This window comes from Rhopalosiphum padi, chromosome 1, assembly GCF_020882245.1.
Source record: "Rhopalosiphum padi isolate XX-2018 chromosome 1, ASM2088224v1, whole genome shotgun sequence".
NCBI lineage: Eukaryota > Metazoa > Arthropoda > Insecta > Hemiptera > Aphididae > Rhopalosiphum > Rhopalosiphum padi.
In genome coordinates, this window is record NC_083597.1 from 84,869,473 (window position 1) to 84,896,966 (window position 27,494).

Here is a 27,494-nt window from a genome sequence, read left to right on the forward strand (position 1 = left end):
ATTAGAAATCTAATTATCTGGAGAAATTATTGATTTTGCTTTCTATACGTCTCAACGGTGATATTTAATTCGTTTAAGTCTGGTACTTATTTACTTTGTATTTCACTGTATTCGTAGTTAGCATAATGTTTTTCTTATTACATTTAACTTAAATGACAATAATATGAGATGAAATAGTATCAATGGCAATAATTTCTACTTAAATCGCTTTTAAAATCTAACCACCAGAACCGTAGTTAAAGCTTTCCGAGACTGGCTCGAGCCAGGAGCGCAGCAAAAAAACAAAGCGCAAAAGCCAAAATTAAATGTTTTTTTTTATATTATTATTAATATTATTTATATACATTGTATTTAGAATATACGCAAAATAGTTATACTATATATTAATATAAGCCATAAATATAGGGCAATTTTAAGCTATTCAAGGAAGATTACCATTCAATAGTACACAATATAGGAATATATTATTTAGTATACAAATATTACGAAATGCTTCCAATATAAAATATATGACGTTATAATATCGCGTCGAGTGATAGTCATAAATAGTTTTGAATATTGATTTGCATTATTATTATTAACTATAATATACGTCATGTTAAAGTTAAAAATAGGAATAAAAATTTAATTCCAGTCAATATATTCATATTTACTGGTAGGTTACCTATTCGCATTAAAATTTTATTTGATCATTTATATTTTGTAAGTTTATGAAAATAATATTTTTCTAGAAAATATTTTTCGGTGAAGCGTTTGTTATTGTTACAATATAAAATTAAATACATTTACCACTACTATTATACTAATATAAGTTGTATTTTAAATTTTAATAAAATAATTATACGTGAAAATGAAAATATCTGTAGGTATTTATAAAGTCGCTATTACCAATAGTTGATTTTTATTTTTATCGATAAAATTGGAATTAAAATAATGTAAAAAACATTTTATTATTGTTTGTTGACAAATTTAAAAAAAAAATAATTAAAAAAAATTAAATTAACAATTTAAAATATTTTTTTTGAAACCAAATAAAAAGTTTGTATTGAGGCCCCGGGGTTAAACATTTAAAATTATCCAAATACGTGAATGGCTAGGAGCACTGATGTACCTCGCTATACCTCTAATAAACACCATTTATAAATAAATTATTTGCATTAATTAAATAATATATCATAATTTACTATATTATAATATGTTCATTGCTCATATTAAAGAAAAATAGGTCAAATGATTTTTTTATGAGCGTATTTAAAATTTTTACAGCATTGTATATAGGAAAATATTTATTTTTCCTCAAAAAACAAAAAACTAGATATTTTTAATTTTAACAAAATTTTTATGTTATCATTTTTTATACTATGATAATTTTTAAAATATTTTGATTTATTTATAAGTAAAAAGTTTTCAGTTTTTCAGTTTTTTTTTCGATATAATTTAATGAAAATTATTTGCTGGGTCAAAATTCTTTATAAATGAACACAAAATAAGTTGTTCTCATACTTGCATTACAATAATGTACGAGCTTTATATTTTAACTGAACTTAACATCTCATAGTCAATATACAAATGGATATTAAATCATATGGCTAATATTAGAACGAAAAATAGTTAAGTAAGTATACGGGTATATGAAAATATTGATGCAATTTCCGAATAAAAAGCTCAACCTATAGGTATATCTTAGTGACGTTCGATCGATTGTCAAAATGGACAGATAATATTATAATGTTAGTGTGGAAGAAAACGCTGATATTACGAAAAAATAAGACTTTAAAAGTTTAAAATGACAATAAACCAGGAAAAAAACCCATAGCTTGTCAAACAGGTATAATAATATGTCGAAGGTTGACAAGACGCTGCGTTACCATGTTGCCAGGATGACATAGTAAAGCTGAAATTAATTTTTGCAATATTTTTCCTGACATTATGATTATATTAAAATATACTAGAAAATCTCTCACAATAGTAAATAAGTAATAACAAACAGATAATACGAATTAATAAAATCTTATTAAATAAGGTATTGGAGTTTAATATAATATTACTTATAACTTATACATTGTTAATATAATACTATACTTCTGTGACCATTTTTTTCCTTCATTTTTCTGAGTCTTAAAGATTGTTTGATACCTATAGCTACTTCATTCTATGAATAACATAATTAGAATCGATGATTCTCGTAAAAAGGGACATTTTTACAAACGAACTCATAAGATCTTAAATAACGTAATAAACAATCATAGAATGTATGCCGTAGAAGACAATCTGTGTGAAATTATATTTCTACACCCACGTAGGATATTTTATGTGTCTTTTTTATATTTCACCAGAATTATAATCGAATTATGCGTTCAGAAAGACCGTCAGATTTCCCTTTCAAATGAGATTTTTTTTTTCGTTTTATTTTTTTTTTACTTTCCGACTTCGCCGTTATAAAGTTTAGACTTTTAAAGGACTTTCCATGCGAAATTAAATGGAAATTGAAATGTGTATTATAAAGGTATATATTTATTATATACTTATATACCTATAGGTATTATCGTATACTGTATAATAAGTATATTTTATTTTCAACTTCAGACATCTATCAGTGAGAATAAAATAATATAATATTCAACATTTAACAGGCCCCGTTTACGATTTTGTAACTATAAAATATCTTCTAGCTGTCACTGAATTATATAATTTTGTCGTCTGGTCTTATACGTAACGATTCTGTTATAATCCATAAAACAAAACAATTTATTATATTTTTAAATTGAACTCGTAATATGGCATTAATAGACAACACGCTAATAAAATATTATATAATTGTGTTTAGATCATTCAAAACAAATAAAGTGCATGATATTTAAAACACAAGTGGAGTCAATATGTTTTTATTATTTGACTTAAAAACAGTAAGAACTAACACCAAATATCAGATGAGAGATTTTGAAACCAACCACAGTTTTCCGTACTCAATTTAAAACCAGTTTACGCAAATATATACATATTATATATGTAAGTATATTGACTTGCTTGATGTGTGTACATGATTTTATACAGCTAGTGTACACGACTTTGATTAAATGTTAAACATTCTATTTCTATAGTATTATCTTAAATTAATTATTAAATTACTTTTTTATTCAATTATGTATGTGTCGAAAATATAACTTTTATTATTCGAGATGGGATCTTTCTAGTCTTTCGAGATATTTTTCATTCCCTTTTGTATCAGAATTGTATTAATATAAGTAATTATTAATGAATTAGGTACCTTAATTTTTTTTAGAAAATTAAAATATTGCATCGCTGGAACAGCGAAACTACAAACCACATTTGTTCAAATTGTATAGATCATGTTTTGTTTAGCAGATCGGTAAAGTTAAGAGCGCTTATGTGTGTATAGTTTCGTACAAACAAAAATATATTTTTCTATTGTTTGAATAAATCCAATCTGTGATGAAGGATCCAATATGGTATAGACAAACATGTAATGGACCATTATAAAGAGTGTTTACTAGTTATTTTTATGTTTGGTGTAAATTATAAAATGCACTTAAATGAAATCAACAGCCGTAAAATATTTAATGACCGATGAACAAGTTTATGTTTTCTGACTAGTTTGCTAAAATATTAATACCTATTTATTATATAATTGACAACATTTTCGTTCAACTTTTTTTTAAATAATTTAATCGATTATTATATGATATTTAGTTTTGAAAATGTCAAATTTTAAATGGATTTCTTTAATAGTCATTAAATTCATCATAAAATAATGAATAACATATTTGTTTACTATAACCTTAATTTTAAACTTCTATATTGGTTTCATGGAATGCTTTGGGTTCATTGAGGCTTAAATAAATTGTTTATTCTTTAAAGAATTAGATGATAAATAGCTCATATAATATAATATAATATAATATGTAATTAATCACTCCTAAAATAGCTTCTAAATAAAGTTCAGTAAAAGCGTACTTGTTAGTTTTTTTACAACTAATTTCATTATTTTGCTTCATTTATTCAATCCAAATCTCCTTTTTCTATTTTTACATACTTCTAAAAAGTTTTTTTTCTATTATCTTCCATTTTCCTAAATAATAACGAACCATAAATCGTATTGATACCATGATCAGAAACGTCTAAGTTTTAAATTTCTTTATCACTATCTGTAGAAGCTATATTCCTCATAAGTATAGTATCTGCACTATTTATTGTGAGCTTAAGTTTATAATATTTAAAGCTCTATAATATGTTGTTTCTATTTTTTATTTCAAGTGGATAGTTTGCAGTGACTTTATAGTTTATTTACAACGTAAATAATGAATATTTTCATACCATAGGTTATATAAAATTGATCATAATACTATGATGAAATCTAAATAAAAATGAATTCTTTCTTCAATATTTACTGTACAAAACTCTGTTATAATACGAAATAATATTATTCACTTGTGACGAATAGTATACAAAATAATTTTTGTATACGCCGCAGAAAAATCTGACAGAGAGTACAACAAAGAAACAATTTTCTTTCCATATATAATCTCTACTCTCAGTTTGTACACTGTAATTTTCCATTGTCGGTCTTAAAGATAAATACAATTTATTGTAAGACGATAAACATAAGTATGGAGATCACACAAGCAAAAGGGGTTTTAACTATCAAAATGGTAAAATATTGAATATCCATAGCCTGAGTGCTGTTGTGAGTCCAGGAAATTCCCGAGAACACAAACAAATAAATCTAAATATTTATGTTATTTTTTTTCCAATAATAGGTATTTCATAATTTTAAATTAACAATTACAATTTAACTAATTATTATTTTATCATAACTGAACAATGGAATCGATGTCAAAATAAATATTAGTCAGTATATCAAGTAAATGTGTATCCTTCCAATCTTGTACAATTGAAATATTATTAATCTCGAACTTGAATATTTTAAGTTGAAAGGTGAATAATATTTTTTTAATAATCGTGTACTAGTTCTAAAGTTTTACGAATTCAATTTTAATAATATGATGTATCTATAATGGCGTGTGTATTGAAGAGAGAGCTATAGCTAGAGCAATATTTCAGGTTTAATTATTATATATTTGTAGTTTGTACGTAAATAGTATTTCGATGAAATTTTTGTACACACATTAATTAACGGTATGATAGATTGTCCTGAGTTCTCATCTCTAATTGGTTTTATTATTTCTACATTTGATTCCATTCAAAGAATTGTCTGAATAACTATATTTTACAAAAATACATGCATAATAAATAGATAAGTACTTATAACTTACATAATTCTAATTTAAGTAGATATTTTGAATAATTAATTTCTCATATGACCAATGACCATATATGTGCAGATTGAAAGTTTATTGGTTGTTTGTTTTTACATGCATATGATCATAGTCTATTTAACATTATTTAATTGCAATTAACTGTTAATGTTATTGTATCATAAATAGTTTTACATATTAATATTCCTATTAAAAATAATTATGTACAATGAACATTATTCTTTTATATTATTAATACTTGATTAATTAAAATAAAACTCTATTTTTTTTTCAGTTATAACTTTGGTAAATTGTATATTTGTATTTGTTTAAAATAAAATTGAAATACAAAAACCATAATGATTAATAAATACTCTTTGATAATAACTCTTCTCGTGAATTTTTCGATATGCCTTCAGTTATTTCCAAGGATTCCTGGGATTACACAAAGAAACGTTCTCGTTTTTGCCTATCACAAGTACGTAATGTGTAAAATATATCAATATTTATAATTTGTATAAAAAGGCCCAAATATAATAAACAATGGATTCAATATTATATCTATCTATTTTATATTTTTGAAAAATATCATTAATATAAATATTTTAATAAGTAAAAAATTACTCGTTTAAAATTGGAATTCAGTACATTAAAAAAATAAAAATAAATATATTGAATAAAGGATGGATCTCAATTTAAAAACATAAGTTTTTATCGCCACAGAACACTTCAAGTAGTATAAAATATCTCAATAATTTAAAAATATGGTCTTTTAAAATTCTAAAAATAATACTTTGAAGTGTATGGTTAAAGAAAAATTGTTTGAACATTGGTGAATAACCTTATATTTAAATAATCCATAAATTTACTTAAATTACTTAAAATAAAATTAAGCAAGTTATTTTATTTATTATTAAAACGTGAAGAATAATATATAAATATGAAGGTCGAAATTTTGCTTAATAATCAATAGCCCAGATTTAAAAAAAAAATCTTATCTAAAATATGTTAATTTAAATTTTTTATTCGACTATTAAATCTGAAAATCACAATAATTATATTAAATACCGTTATGTATTCAAAATAGAATAATAAAGTAGTGTGCTTAGATAGGTACGTTGTACATAGTTGCTCATGAATAGGTAATAAGAATTTATTTAAATACAAATACATTCAATTTTAAGTTAACGGAAGTTATAGAGAATATGACAAGAATAAATTAATATCTTACTATAAACATGCGCATAGTATGAATATAGTACACACTATTACACCAATCTAAAAAAAAAAAACTATTGCAGGCTTATTCATTTTTTGTTTATTCAATTATAAATTATATTAACTAATTATAAATCGCCACTAATGTATTACAATGTATTACTTACTAGAAACTATAATCTACTTTTAAGACATTGTTGTAATTTGCATAAAATGTAGGTTGAACAACGTTTAATTTAAAAATAAAATCATGCGTTACCCCATATGACTGTACATAAAATTACAATATATATTTCTCGTTTATTGCGAGTTAACTTTTAGAATTATTAATCTTAATACTTTATTGAATGTAACTACATTCGTGTAAGAATCTTCAATAAACATTATATATATGTCTAGTCTCAAATAGAACTATGGAGTATTTAAATTTCTTAAATAAGCATCTAAGATAAACAAAAATTCAAAATTTGATGATAATGAATTTATTAAAACTATCAAATTATCAAATTTGTTAGGCTTATTATGTTTAAACGTTTTTAATATAATAATACAAATAAAAATAAAAATAACAATTAAGGATTCCCAATATACACGGCATTTAAAACATTATTAATTGTATTAATATTATTATTTTAGTGGTCAGATAGTAGATGTTAACGTAAAATATAATGATCACAGTAAGTTTAATATTGCATTTATCTCTTCTAAAGTGAGTTAATTTAATCTTGTTTTATTATATCTAAAGTTTATGTGCATTGTTGATAAAAAATGTTTTCAAATAAATTTAAAAAAAAAACAATTAAGAAAAAATTTACTAATCCGTACATTTTTCATTATTCTATGTTCAACCCTAAGTATATAACATGATGTATATTGTGTTTGAACTGTTGTCTGTTTGTATCAAATATTAAATAAATAACTTGTTCATGACCATCAGAAAACATTTAAATATAATTACAAATATCTATATGAAATCAAATATTATATTTTAATCACTAAGTATTATTACAATTAAATATGATTAACATGTTAAAATGTTGTAATACACGTCATAGATAAAAATGTGATAAATTAATTTCTAACTAATCATTGTAGTATATTAGGTAAGTAAGTATATTTATAAATATTTAAACATAATAAATTATTATTGTAAGCTAAATTTTTATAATTTAATAATATATTTTTGTAATACTTATCTAATTAGAAATATTATTTTCTTGACGTGATATTATTTTTTTAAATTTTCATTCTTTCTTACTAATTATAGATATTAGAATGTTTGACATTTTTAACTTTTTTTTTTTTTATTTATGTAAGCTACAATTTTTGTTTTTTTTTTACAAAAACATGTAAATTATTTTGTGTATTCAAGAATTAATTGCATTTTTAATTTTAACACTTGAAAGTTGCATAGGTACTATATTTCTCATACCTAAGCTTTTTAACTATAAAATTTATAAAAAAACTATAAAAAAAAAGTTTAGCATAAAATCATACATTATATTTTTTATGAGCTATCAAAGTTAAAAAATGATTTTATGTTGAATATTTGAACATAAAATAATGATTTCTTCTTAAACGAAGAAACTAAATTTTTTTATTTTGTTTTATATTAAAAACTTTTAATTGTATGAACTTGAAATATTGCTCTATTATATCTATTACTTAAACTATCATTTTCTAAAACTTCAAAAATATTATAATTGATTTTAAGCTATTTATTTATTAATATTTACAAACTATACACATAATAGAACAATAAATAAAATCAACAATAATATTATGTACACTGCATGAACGAAATAATGAGGATATCGCCAGCATTTACCTTTTACGTAGTTAATAAGTCTATACTATTTGCGTTTCATTAATTTGGAAAAGATATTATGTTTTAAATGGATATTTGGCATATGGTTTAGAATATTTTATTTTATTTTTTTATTTTTAGAGGCATTACCTATGAGTTATGTATACAAAATTTTCTGGAATTGGGTTGGACGTCATAGTCTGATATGAATCTTAGCTTTTATTGTTGAATTTTATTTGTATTTCGATTGAATGACATTGTAGAAAGAATAATCTCGATAACTAGCGATAGGAATACTGTCCTTGACAAAAGATACATTTGTAGTACACTGTAATTTTTGACATTTTTCAGTCAAACGAATTCACTGCATTTAACACAACGTGGTTGATGATTACAATAGATTTTTGTATAGCCGAAATGTTACAAAGTTGACATTGAACCATACCAAGATAAGAACGAAATTCTTCAACTTTTATTTAAGTTTCACTAATTGGAATTAGTTAAAGGAAAATATCTGAATTTCGTTAGTCTAGTTTTAAATCTATGAAGGAAAAAATGTGAGTTATTGTCCGTCATTGAAGTGCATTGACTATTTGAACAGCTATTTAATCGTAAATAGTTTAAGTTCTTCTTCTGTGAAATCATTATTAATAAAAGGGGTTAGATTACGGATAACCATTAACCATACGAAATTATTTTTCTTTATAGATTTGATACATGTGGAAATTTACTTTTTTATCCTTAAATGGATATAACGCTTTTCTAAATTATTCTGATGAACCTCTATGTAATTTAAATTCGTTTGTATTACTTTTGCAACTGAATACACGTGGTTTTGGTTGCATGACAAAAAAGAGTATATAGTCGATATTAGATATGATAGGTAGGGGAGAGGTGATTTACAAATCTGTTCGCGTAAATTAATATCGGTTTGGTCGGATTCTATTTTATTTGGTTTAACGCGGTTTGGTAAGCCAAAGGGTAGAACCTATTTAGTTGATTCGTCTGTGTTGGCGAGATAGATTAATTTTGCTTGAGAGCCCACCTGGCTCATTTTAACCATAAGTGTTGCGACTTATAATTATTATTTTCAGAGAGAACAAATTAAGTCAGATTTTGACGTCATCATTACTTTCAATTAATATAAATTAATATATTATCACATGGCACATAAATCACTTTTGAGACAGTATAACGATTGGTAATTTTAATAGGTGTAATTGACGGCTCATAACTAGGTTGTTGGCTATCAGCTTGAACTGTGCTTTATTAATGCGATATATGATTAAAATATAATTATGATATAGTTAACCAGAAAAATTACTTTTTAGGTTAGTCTAACTTAGGGGTCACTGGACACCAAAGTTTAAAATACTCAGTTTAAAATTAAAATCTAAGGTTTTTTCCCTTTTGAACGATATTTAGTTTAAAAAGTTACTTTGTTTACAACGTAGATTAATAAAATAAAAGAAACGTAACCATAATAAATACATGTAAACGGAACGAACGTTGACATGGTTGATATTGAATATAGGCATAATAATGATTTATATCGCCCAGGATTTTTTTATTTTATTATTATTTTGTATACACAACAATCATATTTATAAAATCTTAACATTAATTTTAAGATATTTGTACTAAAAATCTATTTACACCGTTATATAGAACCTCAGTATTTTTAACTTTGATAAAAAAAAGAAAAATGTTTAAAAAATATTTCAAGTCAAAAACATCAAAAGCAACTTAACTTTAAAAAATTCAAAACTATATTATAGAATGCCATAAGAGCTATAAAAAAGAAAAAATATTAATAAAGTTAATAATATAAGTTTTATTATAGTATAATTTTAAATTTTTGATGAGTGCCATTATAAGCAACATTTCATAGATGAGTCTTGTAAAAATAACATCTACCCGGTAAAAGAAAGTAAAGACGTCAATATTACATGGGATCGAACACTAACTTTTTAGAAAAAAATAGTGGTAAAATGGATACAAAATTCACATTTAAATCCTCTGAACTGTGATAGAATCCAAAGAAATGGTATATTGTCTTGTAATAATTTTTTTTCTTTGAAAACTACTGTAAAAAAAATGCAGTCATTTAATTACCGATCTATGTTGTTCTTGTTCAAATCATGATCTTAATATCAATATCAAAATCATCATCAGCTAATGAAATTAGAAATTTAATAAAAAAAGTAATTTTTTCAATATTTTATCTAAGATGAATTATGCTCTTTAAACAATACCAAATGGTAAACAGCGGCTTAAGAGTTTATATAAAACTATATAGGTGAACCATAATGATAGAAAATCTTCTTTATATGTTATTATGGAAGCATCGACTAAAATACAATTTTGGAACAAAGAAAATTCTTCGTCAAAGGCCAAAACATTACTTACAGCTGTGTGGTCATGTTAATTTATTATATCACTGTATTCATTTTCATCATTGTTATATATTAGTGCATGTATCAGTAAATTATTACATAATGTAAATAGCAATAAATTATTTTGTAAGGCGTCAGATACAACTATTAAAGTTTAGAAAATGAAATTAAAAATTGCAATAAAGAATTTAAATCATTGTTAAGATATGCTAAAATTTAAATCACTAAATTTGATATTGTATAAAAAAAAACACGAATGACTTGAGGACGACAAAATTCTAGATTCATTTAATTAACCACTTTTGTTTAAAAATATTATAATGTATCCACTTATATATCTCTACTGAGTTATATCATGACAGATCTTGGATTTAATTATATTGTTAAATATGTATTATGACGATACCATTAGTCATGCAGACCATGTAATATTAACCCTCCAAGCAAGAATAATATTGTTTCTTATTACTTTTAACGCGTGTAAGTTAGAGACAACAAGTATCTGATTGAAATCTAATAAGCCCCCCGTCGGTATTTTGTCGATCTAAATGGTATCTCCTCCACGATCAAGATGACTAGATGGTCAAAAGCATTCCGTCGATTGAATATAAAAGCACGATATTTGCCATAAAATAGGTTGCTTTTTAGGACCTATGAACAGATGAATTATAATAAGCACGTCCAATATGCATTTAATATAATGACTTCAAAGAATTATATTTCTACATTTAAACAAACTATACTACCATTGGTAAAATTCAGTGGCTTCCGATAGTCTCCCTTAAATAAACCAAATAATTTATAATATTAATGATAACATCTGTGCAGTTCTGCCTCTTAAATATTTGATTCCTTGAGATTTTTCATTTATTGAAACTCTTATATTTAAATATATGTTATTACTTTGTTTTATCGAGAAATAAATTGCATTGTTTATGCAATGAAGTTTATCAACTATATGGATATGTCCTTACAAGTAATAGTATGCATTGCATTCGTATATTTTGTACGTAAATCATAGATAAAGTTATAACTTTTTTTTATTATTATTAGAAATCAAGACAAGTACCACTTTTGCTACAGTGTGCTATTAAGATTAAATAACATCATCAAATGATTTATTTTTAATATTATTTAAACTCAATGAATGAATATTTGATAATAATTTTATGATTGATAATATATTCAATATAGTCATATAGTCATAAATTATGCTAATAGTGATAACTATAGTGTCCAATTGTATTCAAATTGTAAAATAGTTATACTTATTGTAAAGTTGATTTAATTTAAAATTTTTAATATATATAAAGATATTAGATAATGTCAAAAATAAATATATAACACATCCATAATAAAATTAAATATCAACATCATAAAATGTCTTTTTAAATAATTAAAAATCAAAAACTAATAACTATATGACAAAAAAAAAATATTATATATAATATATATAAATATATATAAAAAAATTATAATTTTTGGATTTTGATTTTTTTGATAATACATGCATATAATTACTTCAATTAATGTGAAGTTGAACGATGTGATATATTCAATTATTAATTTTTGATTAAATAATTGTCAATATATTTATCATTAAAATCCAAAAAATGACCTCGATAATATAGTTTATGAGTGAATATTTTGAAGAGGATTGATTTTCATAGTTATAATATATTTGAAAAAAAATTTGAATTACAAATAAATTATTGTAATCAATTCTGTATTTTTTATTTTTCCCGATTGTTTATCAAATCATATTTATGTCATAATTTATATTATATTTCGAACAATTTACTCACAATTTTTAAAGATACTGAAATTCGATGAAACAAAAGCAATATTAAATCTATATTTCCAGTCTATGGTAAAAAAAGTCAGTGCAATCATAAGTTACTATAATATAAAGTGATTGAGAAAACTGTCGAAGAGTAATAGAATTAATAAATTACATTTCATATTGGCATATCGTAAAAATATTTATTTATTAAAAATCGCAGTTTGTAACTTATAACTATAAGCAATACACAGATTTCCATGCTATATATTTAATGTTACATTTCAATTTTTACTATATTTTAATGAGTTTTTCCTACAATCAATTCGATATTCACATGACCATAACATAGTTAAATTTCTAAATTTTTGTATGAAATATAAATTCTCAGAGGTTGGTAGGTACTATTATAATAATAATTTGGTTGAATGGTCTAAAAAACTTTTAATTCAAGTTTTGATTACGTTTGTGAGCGAACTTTTGAGTGTCCTATTCGCTTCAATTAGCACATCTGCACAAAACCTTTCAAAACTTTTTGCCGCTAGTTATTATTATAAAAATATAATACGATTTTACTGTTGAATTGTCTTTCCGCTTTCTATCCACTTACCAACCACTTGCAAGTAACCCTGTTGACTCTTCATTGGGTCGGTGTTGATTTGGCACATGTACCATCCTCTGTCGGCTTCCCTGACATCCCGTATATGAAGATACCATATTCGATGATCGCTGTGAGTTACCGCTATCCGATGGTTCTTTGTAATCACGTGACTATGAATGGTCAATATAGTTTGGGTGTCCACTCTTAGCCAAGCAACCTAAAAGTAAAATTAAATTACGAGAAAAGTTTTCACCAGCATCAGTACTCGTAGAAGTGTATGTATGACGTATTAATTTGTCGTATATTGTTTTAAAATTAAAACACGCTGCAGTTTTTTAATTTAAACATCATTCATACTGACATCAAATGTCATACCTCTCACATAATATAATATAGTTTATGAACTCTAAGTTTTAAATATAAATTGTGAACACGAAATGGGGTACGTGACTAGTAAATTACGGACACTTTTTATTTAGGGTTTTAGTAGGTAGGTACCGCACTTGTACCACTAACAAAAGTGGTTATGCGTAATTGAAAAAATGTAAGTTATTTTTAAAAGAAAAAAAAAACTCAGTAAATAGTTTGTTGACATTATTTCACGTCATTATTTTATTTTATTTCCTAAGATAAAACGAATACTTCTTACATTAAAATAATTGTTTTGTTTCGTTTAAATTTTTACATTTTTGAAAATAGAATATGAATTATTACTGCTTGAATCGTGGTCTGAATAAAGCTAAAAAACCATAGTATACTAAATTGAACATTTTATCATTATATTTAAAATAAAACAACGTTTACACAATACTATAGCGAGGCTGTATTATAAATATTATCCTAACTGTTATAATAACTCATTAGTCATATTATAGGATTTTTATCGATACTTACGTTAGTGTGATAAAATTTCTGTTTTCAAATTTGATTGCTAAGTTGAGTGTCTAGATTTATATTCTTCGCGGATGATAAAAATAATAATTACGTTTTTTGAGCTTAAATCACTCATTTTTTAGTAGATATAATTATGCAACTTCTTACAGTTGTTATTTTAATTCGAATGCGTTATCCTTTGACTTACAATATAAGCCTTTAATAGTTAATATATTTATAATTTTATGAATTTATTTTCAACTAAAATATTTAGTGAATTTAATACCTTGTAAGTTGCTAATCCTTCGACGTTGCATACGAATTTAGCTTCTCGGCCAACTGGCACCGTTACATTATTCAAATCTTCACCAAACTTTGGCATTCCTAAAATGTGATCATAACTTGCAATTAATATACAAAATATTTTATACTTTTCATAGTATAAGATAGTATATTACTTAAATTGTTCAATAATTAAATTAACAGATTGTATGACCGATTTGTATTATGTTCTAATATAATATTAAACTAAGGCTTAAATATAATTATATAATAAATCAAGTAAGTGTTGAGTACTTTTTATTTATTTGTTTAAGTCGTACTATCAAGAAGATATACGGTTAAAAAATTACTAAATTCATCAAATAATTTTCAAATTTCAAAATTCAACTAAGTTTATAACAGTTTATTTTAGAGCATACTATTATATAATTTATTTAAATAAAGGTAAAATAGTTAGATTTAATAGGTAAAAAGTATTCAGGGTATTATACTATACTTCAATAACTTAAAAAAATTAATGATAGATTTTATTATGCGCTGATTATAATCATTAATATTTCAAGATTTAAAATAAATGTTGGTATTAAAACTATATTATTTTTTCATTCGTAAAAGAGAAACGTATATTATTTAAAGATAATCTTCATTTTTACCACCAATACTGAAGTCTTACAATATCTATCGAGATTTATATTTAATTTAACTAGTATATAAGTTGATAGGTTCTAAGAATTTTCAGATATTTCTCGATAATAATATTTAAATTATTGCGTTATAAAACTGCATTTGCAATAAAAATATTTTAATAATATTTATATAATGATATATAAGAATTATTCCATGACATATAGATATGAGAAGTATTTTTATTTACAAAATACTCGTGACAGATATTGGTTTGTAAACACATTAACACTTACGATTCTTATATTTGAAGTGATAGTGTATATTATAATTTGTGTTACTTCATATAAAGTACAATTTAAAAAGATTTCATTAAAAACGAATTGATTTTTTTTTTTTACAATAGGGTAATATCAAGTCAGATTTATTGACTGCATTCAAACATAAAACGTTAATGATTTTTTAAATAGAATCTAGTAAATTTAAGAAACGAAGGTAAGTAAAAACTGTATTGATAACCTACGTGATCAATGGAATGAGTGAAAATATAACAATACCCCGTAAAGTTATTACGTGCTCCGACCATTCTATCGATAACGCGCTGATAATCTTAATTAATTTAAACTTAAAACTTAACTAAACAAACAAAAATAAACGGATACCGCAGATAAAAAATAACAACCATGAATTCGTAAAAAGGATAATCACTATACACAAAAAGGCAATAAACAATATGCAACGATAATAACGATGATGATATTATTATAATAGGTATTTTCGCGTAGTGCGTTTATTTTTCCAACACAAAACTAACTCGGAACTCATCGAGTATGGTAAATACTAGATAAAGCAAAAAAAAAAAAACTTAACACTCGTCCAGTGTTACTTAAGGTAATAAACAATTTGCTCGTTAGATTATACTTTCGAGTAACATCAATTTTTTAATATCTTTACCTATAGATTAAGCATTGTAACCCGGTATTGTAGGTAGTCAATTTGCAACACGTCATAAACATGAGTCGATTAAAGTGTAAGTAATCTAATTGAAATGCAGTTTAGTACATTAAGTTACAATTAATATTGTATATAAACAAATTAAAACGGTTTTATCTGCGTATTGTGTGTATCTAGAACGAAAAAATCAACATTTTTTAAAATAAATGCATTTATTTTAACACAAAAACAATACGTTCTGCGCCTGTATTTTCAATAATTGCCAAAATTCCAGATTTTGATCGAATTTGGTGCGACATGTTTTTTTTTTGAAACTTGAATGTTTCTTACTTTACCTTATTACCTAATTATAAAATCATTCCTCGAAAATAAATTCTTTACAGTACGCCGTAAAAAAAGTCCATCTCACATCCAATTAAAACAAGAATTCCCAGAGGAAGTGACCTATCTTCTATACTATACATATGTATTATATAAACCTTGGACATGCTTACGGATGAGAGCAACACTTTAGTAGCTACATTTACTGACTATACAGAAAATCATTATTAAAACGTTCACTGTCATTCGTGTAGATATATTAATTCATAAATTACTCAACAATTTCTATCATACGGAAATTAAATAGTCACATGGCTCATGAACAGTAAAATTATAATAATTAATGAATAACCTGCCCAGATATTTCCACGCACTCGGCCATTGTTAAATTTAAAAATAGTCAATAGCTAAATAACATTAACTTCATAATAAGAAAATATCCGACAAAATATTCATGTACAACATTGAAAAAAAGATTAATATTTGGTATTTTTAAACAAAATTAAACAGAAGCAAGCTAACTTTCGAATTTTATACTTGTGGCGTCCTAAAATCCAAAAACTACTTGACAAACAAAATGCATGCTTTTGCATGTAAGTCTCTAAGCATTTCTAGACATATAAGATTTGAATCAGGGGAGCACCTACCCAACTATTGAATATATTTTGTACATAACTGTACAAACTTTCCAAGCAACTATGTCAAAGCATATTACCGATGCAACATTGTGGTATGCACCTATAACATAAAATATGTCAATGTCCTTCATTTATAGCCTATAGGTACTATGATTAAATTAAGTAAACATTTTCCATTATAAAAAATCTCATACCAAACTAATCAGCATTTTCCTGATATTCTACAGTAAAATATGTATCGTATTCTATATTTAACAATGCACATTCAAGTTTTTTAAATTATATCGATGAAAAAATGTGTTAATAAACAAAGAAAATCTTTCTGAGAGTACTTTTGATAAACCCTTTAAGTAAGCAGCTACAAGCCTTTAACAAATAAAAAATATTTATGTTCATCAATTAGTTATCATAATTATTTAATGTCGATATTTAAATAGTTATTATTATAATACAATATACTATACGAACAAAGATTTGTCGAAAAGTATTCCAAACACGTGGGTATTTGGTCGTTTTATGTAGGTATTCAAAGACTTTGGGTTCTCTTTGCATCTAAATTGGTTTTCGATCGACTGTGTTCAGTTTTTTTTATTATTATTACTTTACAGCTTGAAAGAATGGTTTTCCTTCAATTTTCCCGATGAACAAGTCGTTATTATTATTGTTTTGTTTTTTCACCCGATGCTCTTCGCACCAAAAACTCAAGCAATGGAAAAATTTGCATGCTTCCTGGTTTCGTTTTTTTAGATTTACGATTAATAAGAACTTTTACTCTTACAAAGAACTCACGAATCGAATTAAAATGAAGAATTATTTAGTTGCGTATTGATACTAAAATTATTTAAATCAGTCGATAACTTGAAATTATAATACGAATAAATGTAGTATTACGAAAATAATTATTGTTTATGAGCATTAATGCTCTAATATTAAATTTAATTAAATTGTATAAAAAAAAAATAAAAATTTCGTGTACGTGTATTTTCTGTGATTCGATACTCGTGAAATCACCTAATACAAATGTAGTTAAGTTGTAATATAATTTTTAATTAATACCATGGACAAAATATAATCAATAAGCAACTTTTGATTTAATTCGTACAACTATATACTATAAGGGTGATTCTTTTTCCGAACAACACTCATTATTTTAATCATAAAATATATTATGATTAAGTATGAATATTCTAAATAAAAACACATTATTATACCTTATAATAATACAATTTTTCAGTGAGTTTATTAAAACTATTAAAAAGATTTTTAAAAACATTTATAATTTTATATTCCAAAGAAAAATATTTTTTAGAGTATTTCCGATTTCGATACATAAAAATCGAAATTTGAACTTGTAGTTTATGAGTTATAAGTATTTCAAGTTTATGTTAGTAGTGTGGAAAGGTACGAGGATACCCTGCAAAATTTTGGTCTACTAATCCGCTTACCTTAACTTTAAATAGTTGTAACTAGTTATAATTCACAAACTACTTGTCAGAATTTCGATTTTTATGTATTAAAAATATTAAAATACTCAAAAAATATTATGCTTCAGAATATGATATTAAAAATATATATAAAAATCCTTTTAATTTCTTTAATAAACTCACAGCGAAAGTATATTATTTTTAGGTAACAATAATGTATTTTTATTTAGATTATTCATACCTAATTATAATATGTTTTATGTATTTTCACAAAAATTACAAAAAAGGTACTTGCACTTTTAAAAAAAATCGTTACTAATAACGATATATATTTATATAATATATATTAATTGTAATTGAGTCATTAAACGCGAGCTCGTTAATTTAAAATAAATTCTCAGAATTGTTATATTACATTCAAGAAAATTATTGATTTCTTAAAATTAATTGAACACATACAAAATTTACATTTTGAAATTTCTTTCACCACTTCAACATCCTTCCCCTTGGATTTTACTACAGTATTATTGTTTTTTTTTATGACTATATAACTACATCCCCATTGTAGGTAAATATATTATATCATATTACGTAAATGTGTTAAACCAATAAGGTTGTGATTTAAACTTAAATACAACAATAATAATTATAAATAATTTAATTTAATTGTGACAAAAAGGGTATTAAAAATAGAATAAACATAATTAGAAAATTGTATTTTACATGAAAAATCAAAACGATAAAATATACAACTCTGTCACCACAAATGTACTATGTATTCATTATAAAAACATTTCAATCGACTTACATCCAAACAATCAATCACAGCCATTTTCCATTTCCAGAAATCAATTATTTCCTATTTTTTCAATGTCTAGAAGTACGTACTATACCTACCTACGATTAATACGATTGTGTTGCAAGTCGTAACTCATGACTCACGAGTTAAAGTGGTGCACCTTTAAACTAAAAACAAACTTGTTAACCAATCTAAAAGATATTTTAAAAACAATAATCGTAAATTAAGAACCTTTATTATTTATTTTACTATTTATAACTTTTATATGAAAGGAAAATATTATGAACTTTTTTTGAAATCGTGTAAGATCATTAAATTATTTAATTTGTAGATAGATATAATAACTATACAGAATAGATGATATCTGTAATAAAAACAAAATAATTACTTTCAAAAAATCATTTCAACAATTTAATTTTAAACAAATTAATATATTTTATTGATATTAAATTTATTCAAGGAAACTGAAAAACGCGTGTAGTATGATAAGTTATTATTGTTTGTCTACTATAATTGTGCCCAGAGAATTGGGAATTCAGTTTCTTCGTATTCATTTCTTTTATTATTATTTTTTTCTGGTCCAAATAAAGACAACGTTGTTAAGGCGGAAACAAAACTGCGTAGGTATACACAATACAATGTAAAACATCAATGAAAAAAATACAGCTAGTTTTGAGGTGGTATTTATATTTTTTTGAAAATTTTTGCTTGCGATCTTTTCCCTCTTTTTTATTTCTGGGCCATATTATTTCACCAACGTTTCCGTTATATACGACCCTCTCTGCGCATATAATTCAATCTCAAGGTACTATATTTGAAATGCGTAGTCATTATTATACGTGCTTATTATTTTCTAGGAGTTTGCGTAAACCTACACCGAAAGAAACGGGAAATGGTTAACGTTGATTTCCTTGATTTTCCTTTGGAATAAATATACGACATTATAGAATAATATATATACATGTCGGAATGAGCGATAAAAGTTGCAAAAATAATAACAAATAAAAACCGAGTTGAATCGTATTTTGGCATCACATCGGATGACCTAGTGGGCTAATCTCATACGGTTTATCATATATTACGGGATTAAAATGAAATTACATTTTTTACATAACTCGGTGAGCCTCAAAATTCATCGCGTTCTAAGTTTTTTTAAATTACATTAAATTAAACACTAATTTGACGATTTTATTACTCCAAATTTATAAACGTAGATCTACTGTTAAGAGCAGTAAAAAAGGTTAATCCCGTCGTCGTCGCTCCCGCCACAAATAGGTACGCGCTACTCACGTCACCGCGTAACTGCAGGACCGTTACGTATAATACTTACATAGGTAATACATTATATTATTATTACCTATAACACTGCAGTTATGTCATTCCAATCGACAGATTTGTAATTTGACGAGTGCCCCGACAATTTGCTCTGACATTGTCGGCAGTGAGCGTTGACGAATATTCCGCTCACGTCGCGCACCACAGTGATTATTATTATCACATAATACATAATACGCGTTCGCAATAGCGTTATTTAACAGTGTACGCTATACCTAATATAATATATACGCCGTGTTATACCCGCGACGAGTGTGGTGATACCGCATACCGACCGGTGGCTGCGTGGACCGCCGATAGCCGGTGGTCGGGTCAAATATTTTGTGTGGCGGATTAAATCGTATAATAATATTATTATGTATACGTAATATATTGCCGTGCGGGCAATACGTGCGCGCCACAAAACACGGCCGTGAGTCCGGACGACGACGCGGTGAAATGACTCGATTATGCGAAAGTCAAATCGAATCGCCCTGTATAACAATAAAAATAATAATAGAGTTTATCTGATTTTAGCGGACACACTATATATCAATTTAAACGAGCAGCAGGTAATTAAGCGTGATAGCGAGTGAGTGGCAGCGGGGTCATAACTCTTAACGATATTACTATATCACCCTATTTTTATTTATTCTTTTACGTTTTACTTGTGTGTGTGTGTGTGTGTGTGTGTTATAATTAATAATATGGTAATAATAAAGTCCAATAACACGGGTAATAACATTTTATGAATATTTGTCGAAATTGTTTTTAATTAAATCGTATTTTTGACATTTTTATTAAACCGTATGTTTTGCCTAACCTGTTATTATATAGCGCGTAGTAAAAATCAAAACCATAAACACACCGACTGCACTCAATAATATTAAATATAAATACTATCTTTTGAACTTGAAATTTTTATTAAAAAGAAAAAATAACTATTTGTTTAGTATTATAATATATTCGATATTCGATATTTTGGCAACCAAAATGTTTGTAAAACTGTAAAAGTATTCTGCTTTAGATTACGAAATTCGAAATATAGTTTACCATTTTGAGAACAATGATGGTGGTTTCAACAACAAACAAACAAAGTAAATATAAAACTTTAAGTTGCATAATGTAATAACTTAAATATTCGAAGATCGACGATTTCTAAAACAGTTTATACTTTTCTTTATTAAAACAGTAAGTGTCCACTGTTAGACAATTCAACATATATATATATATATATATATTATACAGTAATGGTATAATAAACATAAACAATATATTATATTAATATTTATATCATTAATATCTATAAAAACAAAATTTGAAATCATGTAAATAAACAAAAATATATTATGTATTGTGTATATCTTTATGAAAAAAACAAACGACGTAGATACGATGTGAGGTACTAATAACAACTAACAAAATTCATAAGAATTCCTTATTAATATTGAATAGTAATTGCATTCAGTTATGAAGTCATTTTCAGGCTTCGTTTTAGATACACGACTTCTTATATTACTATGTGATTTGATAACCTGTGAATAAGTTTGACTATCGTTTAAATTATTCATGGGGAAGGTGCTGTTGTATGGTGGGTTTCACCATATTATATTGATATGATAATTCGAGTTGTCTTTAATTTTGTTTTTATTTGTTTTCTTTTTGGTGGGTGTTTGTTTTTTTCGCAGTTGTAGGATTTTGAAAATTTGACGTCCATGGTAATTGTTGGTATGATTTCTATTGCATAATGCACATTTTGCGGGGAGATCGTGACTTTTAGTGTACAATATGTCAGTTTGGTGGTTTTCGCCTTGACAGACGTTGCATCTATGTTGGTTCTGGTGTGGCCATAGTTATATGGCAGCTCGTATATTATGGTGTCTATTTGTCGATTTGAAGTCCTTCTATTTTTATTTTAGTGCAATATAAATATTTGAGATCGAATACTTATTTATTATTTAATGCAAGTTATAAATAAAAAGAGAGAGATAATGATGTTTTGGATATTCTGTTATAAGAGCGTTCATTATTATTTAAAACAGAAAAACAGAAAAACAGTAATACTCATTATTATTGAAGCCTTATAGGATTTAATCTTCAGTTCTTTACGAATTAAGTGTGATTTACAATAAGTATAATTTATTATAAGAGTTTTAAGCAAGTTAAAACGTTAGTATTAACAATCCCTTAATAAATTCCCTTTGAAAGGAGAAGAAAATAAATCGAATAGAAGACTGACCACTGTTTAGTTAACTTAACTTACCAGTTATCAGTACATTTTTACACTTTATTTTAAAATTACATTTTAATACTAAATTTTTTTCAGAACTATTATAAATGAATTGGATTTTTTCTAATTTTAAAGTTCAGATTATATATTTTTCTAAATTTTTAAAACATTAAAAAAATATTTATTATATCATTATTGGTACCCGCGGTATATAGATACATCGTAGCGTAAGCTATGATACAAGATATAAATCGGCTGATAAAAGATACGCAATATTTTCATGCTTAGATCCTCCCTCTCTAAAATCAATACTAAAAACAAATCTTATGATTGGAGGCCATGTATATTACACTGCAACGCACACACTTTATTCTAAACTTAGCAAAATTGCTCTGGTTTCTTTGAAGTCAAATTTGTTTCAAGCATATAATTTTATAATATATTCACTACTTAATTATACACTGAATAAATCTATAGAATCGTCGTCATTATTATTCTAGTTAACTATAATGCGATGACCAGTTTTCTTAATCTTAATTTATATGATATATATATATATATATAACACAAAACAAGTAGGTCATAGGTAAGTAAATAATCGAAACTTAGAGAGAGAAAATGTGTAACCCAGTGTATAACATTTTATACCATCACTCTAAACGACACTGAATACGATAAATTCGGAGTATTTGTAATAATTTCATATAATATTTTGTAAAACAATAGTTGATTTGACAATAATTAATTTCATTTCATATAAGAAAATCATACCACTCAAAGTGTATAACATGTTCGTGAGAATTATACATTGTTTATAATTATAATAAAACTTTTTTACTATAATCCACTTATTTACATAGTGGCTTAAAAATGAGTATGAAATTAAACATTTAATATAAAAGGTTATAATTTACCCTTAGAAATTATAATGCTAAGTTTTTTTAAATTGAACCATAATGTTATGAATAATATATAAGGCAAATTTATAAGTGTTTAATAATTTAAATTTGACTGAATCAATACATTTTATTTAAAATTATATATATAACCTTTAAACTGTTTTCTTTAAGTTAATTTGTTATATTATAATTAAAAACTAAAACCATATGTGCCCTATATTATTTTAAAAATAAGATGAATATTAATGAAATATTCATATTATAGTAATAATATTTTTTAATAAGATAAATAAAATTACTTTAATTTGTACCTTTATTATTTATAGTATAAAATATAAATTACAACATTAAAGTTACCTCAAAACTAATAATAATACAATACTATTATATCCATAAAATATTTCCAAACCATAATTAGTATGGAAAACACAATTTAAATCCTGGATAAAGAAGTAATACAAATTAATGTAGCTCATTATCCCAAACAACTCATAAGAAATCAACAGCTCCGATTTTCAAACAGAAAACTAGTGAAATATATCTAATACAAACAGTTCCACTCCTTTAATTTATATACTATACCATATTCAAAATCTATTAATAATCTATTATATTTCGCTTGTAGGTCTATGTAAAATATCTAATAAATACCTAATGACTCCTATCAAAGCTTAAGATTAATAAGTAGTATATATATATATTAATAATTTATACAAAAATAAAATATGAACATTATTTTTAATACTAAATTTATCAATAATATTTATAATATATTATTTAAATGATATTTTTTTTAACTGGTTTCATATTTTTTTATGGATCATTTGATTAATTTCGATCAACGAAGATTTTTAAGTAAAATATGACGATTTGAATTTAGGAAGTCAAGATAAATGTGCTATGGAGAAATCAGCATTTTTCGTCTTTCATATTCCATTATATTATCGATTGTTTAAAACGAAATACAATTTATTACAATGATGACTGATGAAAAAATTATAATAATATAGAAATAAAAATAAATAAATATTTAATCAGACAGTTATTATTATTATTATTCCAACGAATACAGCACGGTAATTATACGAGTTTTATTCGGGCTTCGTGCGTGCAATTAATGTAAGTAATGTTATTTTGTTTTGAATGCAATGATCGAAAAAACAAAGAAAAAAATACGATCAAAATCAGTCATCGCTTAATAAAGCAGTTTACAGCATGATTAAAAAAAAGTACAAAATCTTTAGAATAAATACACAAATATTGAAATATATACTATTTTTAAGTATAACATTGCCACTTTGTCGTGATTTGAACATTATTACAAGTTCAAATAAATAGAATCGGAAACCTCCGAGGGCGCAGCTCTCTCATTTTCATATCACAGTGGTCCTCTATGTGCCTGTCCCTGTCGTGATCCACGGAGCAGTGGTGGGGTAGACAACAAACATCGCCTGCCCGTTTCTGACCTTACCACCCGTTACTCATAAACCAAACGAACACGAAGTGGAAATAATTTAAACGTAACAATTCTTGAGTGAGTGCATAGCACATATTATATTATTATAATGTATACTACTGTACTGCGGCCGGCTTCATCTACTTCTTCTGTCTCCGAGCATTGTATGTATATAGTCGTACCATCGCGCGGACGGTGCGAAATGAACCGTACAATTATACAAAAACTGACCATGTAAACTGACTGTATATACTATACACATAATATGCTACATTTATATTATTATAGTGCATTAAAATGATGAGTCAAAGGTCACGACGCAGATAAATTGGTTGTCGTTTGGGACGGCTATGTAAGGGGACGTATGAAAGCCACGGGCTGAGAGAGGCGACGAGAGTCGTTCACTCCGAGGAAAGTCTGAAGGACACACGCACGCGCCTCGTAAGCCTAACGTCGTAACAATATTATACGAATTTACCTGGTACGCACGAGACTGCGGGATATTAAAAGCTCGTTAATTTATTACATGGGCCAGCGTTGGGGCTCGGTGCATTTAATATTATGTACTTGCAGTCGTAGTAATATATATGCGCACTACTCGCAGTACACGTCTACACGCCACATGAGCTACCCCTGTGTATATATTGACTGAAGAGTGTAAATGTCTCGTGTATTACACTTGTGGTAATAATATTTAACGTCGAGACCGGTCTGCGTTTGATCTAGTGAGCATGAATATGATATACGTACTTAATACTTATATACAGGGGAATTCACCAAGCCTGCTCATCCCTATTTTTTCCTTTAATAATGAATTTATTCAAATTCTGATGTGTGGGATAGGTAAAAGCCATATTTTTAAATTGTATTGAGATTTATTATACAACTTAAGGAGTGTCCTGTGGAGATACAAACTTCTGTTTTTCAAATGGAACTCCCATTTTTACAATTTATTTTTTAGCGAATAATTTTTTTGACAATTGTAATGCACCTAATTTAAAGTTATAACGAATAATCGTAAAATAATTATAGTAAATATATTATAATAGAAGACAGATGTAATAGTCACTATATTATGTTAGTGTTTATTATTTTTGAATCATTAATTAATATTTGTTTATTTATAGGAACAAATGTAGCCAGAAATAAAACAAAAAGAGTGAAGACAATATGCACTACTTGTGGAAACCATTATTGTACAGAATGTTTTTTTGTGAACCATAAAGCAAGATTCAATTAATAAGTATTTTTGTAATATAAGTAATTTTTTTATGAATTTTTTTCAAATAAAACGCATTGGAAAGGTCAAAATAAAAACTTGATTTAAATAAGAAATATCCATTTCCTATCTTCGCTAAGTAGACAAAACTGGTCCTAGGGGCCACAATATTTAATTCTAATGTTATATCAGTACAGACGTGTACACATTTCTGTACACGAAATTTGTTTGAAAAAAAAACTCGTGTACAATATAATGTACACGAAAAGAAAAATGGTAAGTAAAGGAGTGTACACAATTTTGTACACACGGCACCTGGTAAAACGTATCAAAAATCATAGTGGCAGTCAACCTGTTAATAAATGTTGACAGATTAATAAACTTCAATTTCCAAATCGCCATAGCTCCATATCTTCTAAACTCATTATTATAGACCTCATATTTTCTGTTCCGCAGGACACTCCTTAAGTAGTACTAAAAATGTCAAGAATTTAAAAATTTAGCCTTTAAGAGCAATTAAAAATCTAGCAAAAATCAGATTTTGAATACCTAATCGTATAGCTAAAAAAAAGGGGGTAAACATGCTTGGTGAATCATCCTATGTAGTAGGTATATGGACGTCATTACAAGTCCATTGTTATTTCCATGACCCCGACAAAAGTTATCGAACGTGAGGTGAATATATAAGTATTATATATGCAGCGAATATATTTTGTGATGTGTTTATACGTAGCTATCAACGTGTTTTCTTATACAGACTTGGTCTTTACAACCGAAACAATAAACAATATACATGCTAGTAAGCTACTATGGTTTTATTTTCCACCATATGGCTGAAAGTGTAAAAAAAAAATTGTTATAAAATGTTATATATGCATTTAGTTTATTTTCCTCTTTTTTTATACAAAGTTTAAGTACCTTATAACTGATATTATAACATCATCATATTATAGAAGTTAAGCAACTGATACTCGTATTTATAATTTCGACGATTTTATATGTCTGCTGCAAAACCGGACGTAAGCGATAAAATGTTAAGAAAAACTTTTTGATTATCAACTCTTTGTTTAGGTTAATTGATCAAATTAACGAAAACGATTTTGTTTAAAGTTGTAACGTAATATTTTCTACGAATTTCAGTAATATTATTTGACACACATATTCGATTATTCACATATCAACCACGATTTTAGTATGACCAATGGGTAAGTCTGGTTTATAATGTAAAAAAAATATAATTTGTAAATTAACAACTATAATTAACTTAGTTCGTATACAATATTATGTAATATTCATGTATTTTTATTAGGAATAGGTAGTTATTAAAAAAAAAAACATGTACCATATTGTGTGGTATAAGCAATTTATTCTACATTATTTATG

General features: G+C 25.6%; 1 protein-coding gene across 2 annotated transcripts in view; it reads right to left on the bottom strand.

The window, feature by feature from the left end:
- LOC132928203 (lachesin-like) overlaps nucleotides 1-27,494 on the bottom strand; it is a 146,382-nt gene that overhangs the window by 50,404 nt on the left and 68,484 nt on the right. For both annotated transcript variants that reach the window (XM_060992736.1, XM_060992819.1), the window contains exons 2-3: nucleotides 14,238-14,335; nucleotides 13,088-13,295 (exon numbers count right to left, since the gene is read on the bottom strand). In XM_060992736.1, the coding sequence (XP_060848719.1) occupies nucleotides 13,088-13,295; nucleotides 14,238-14,335 (306 nt within the window). The remainder of the gene's footprint in view (nucleotides 1-13,087; nucleotides 13,296-14,237; nucleotides 14,336-27,494) is intronic.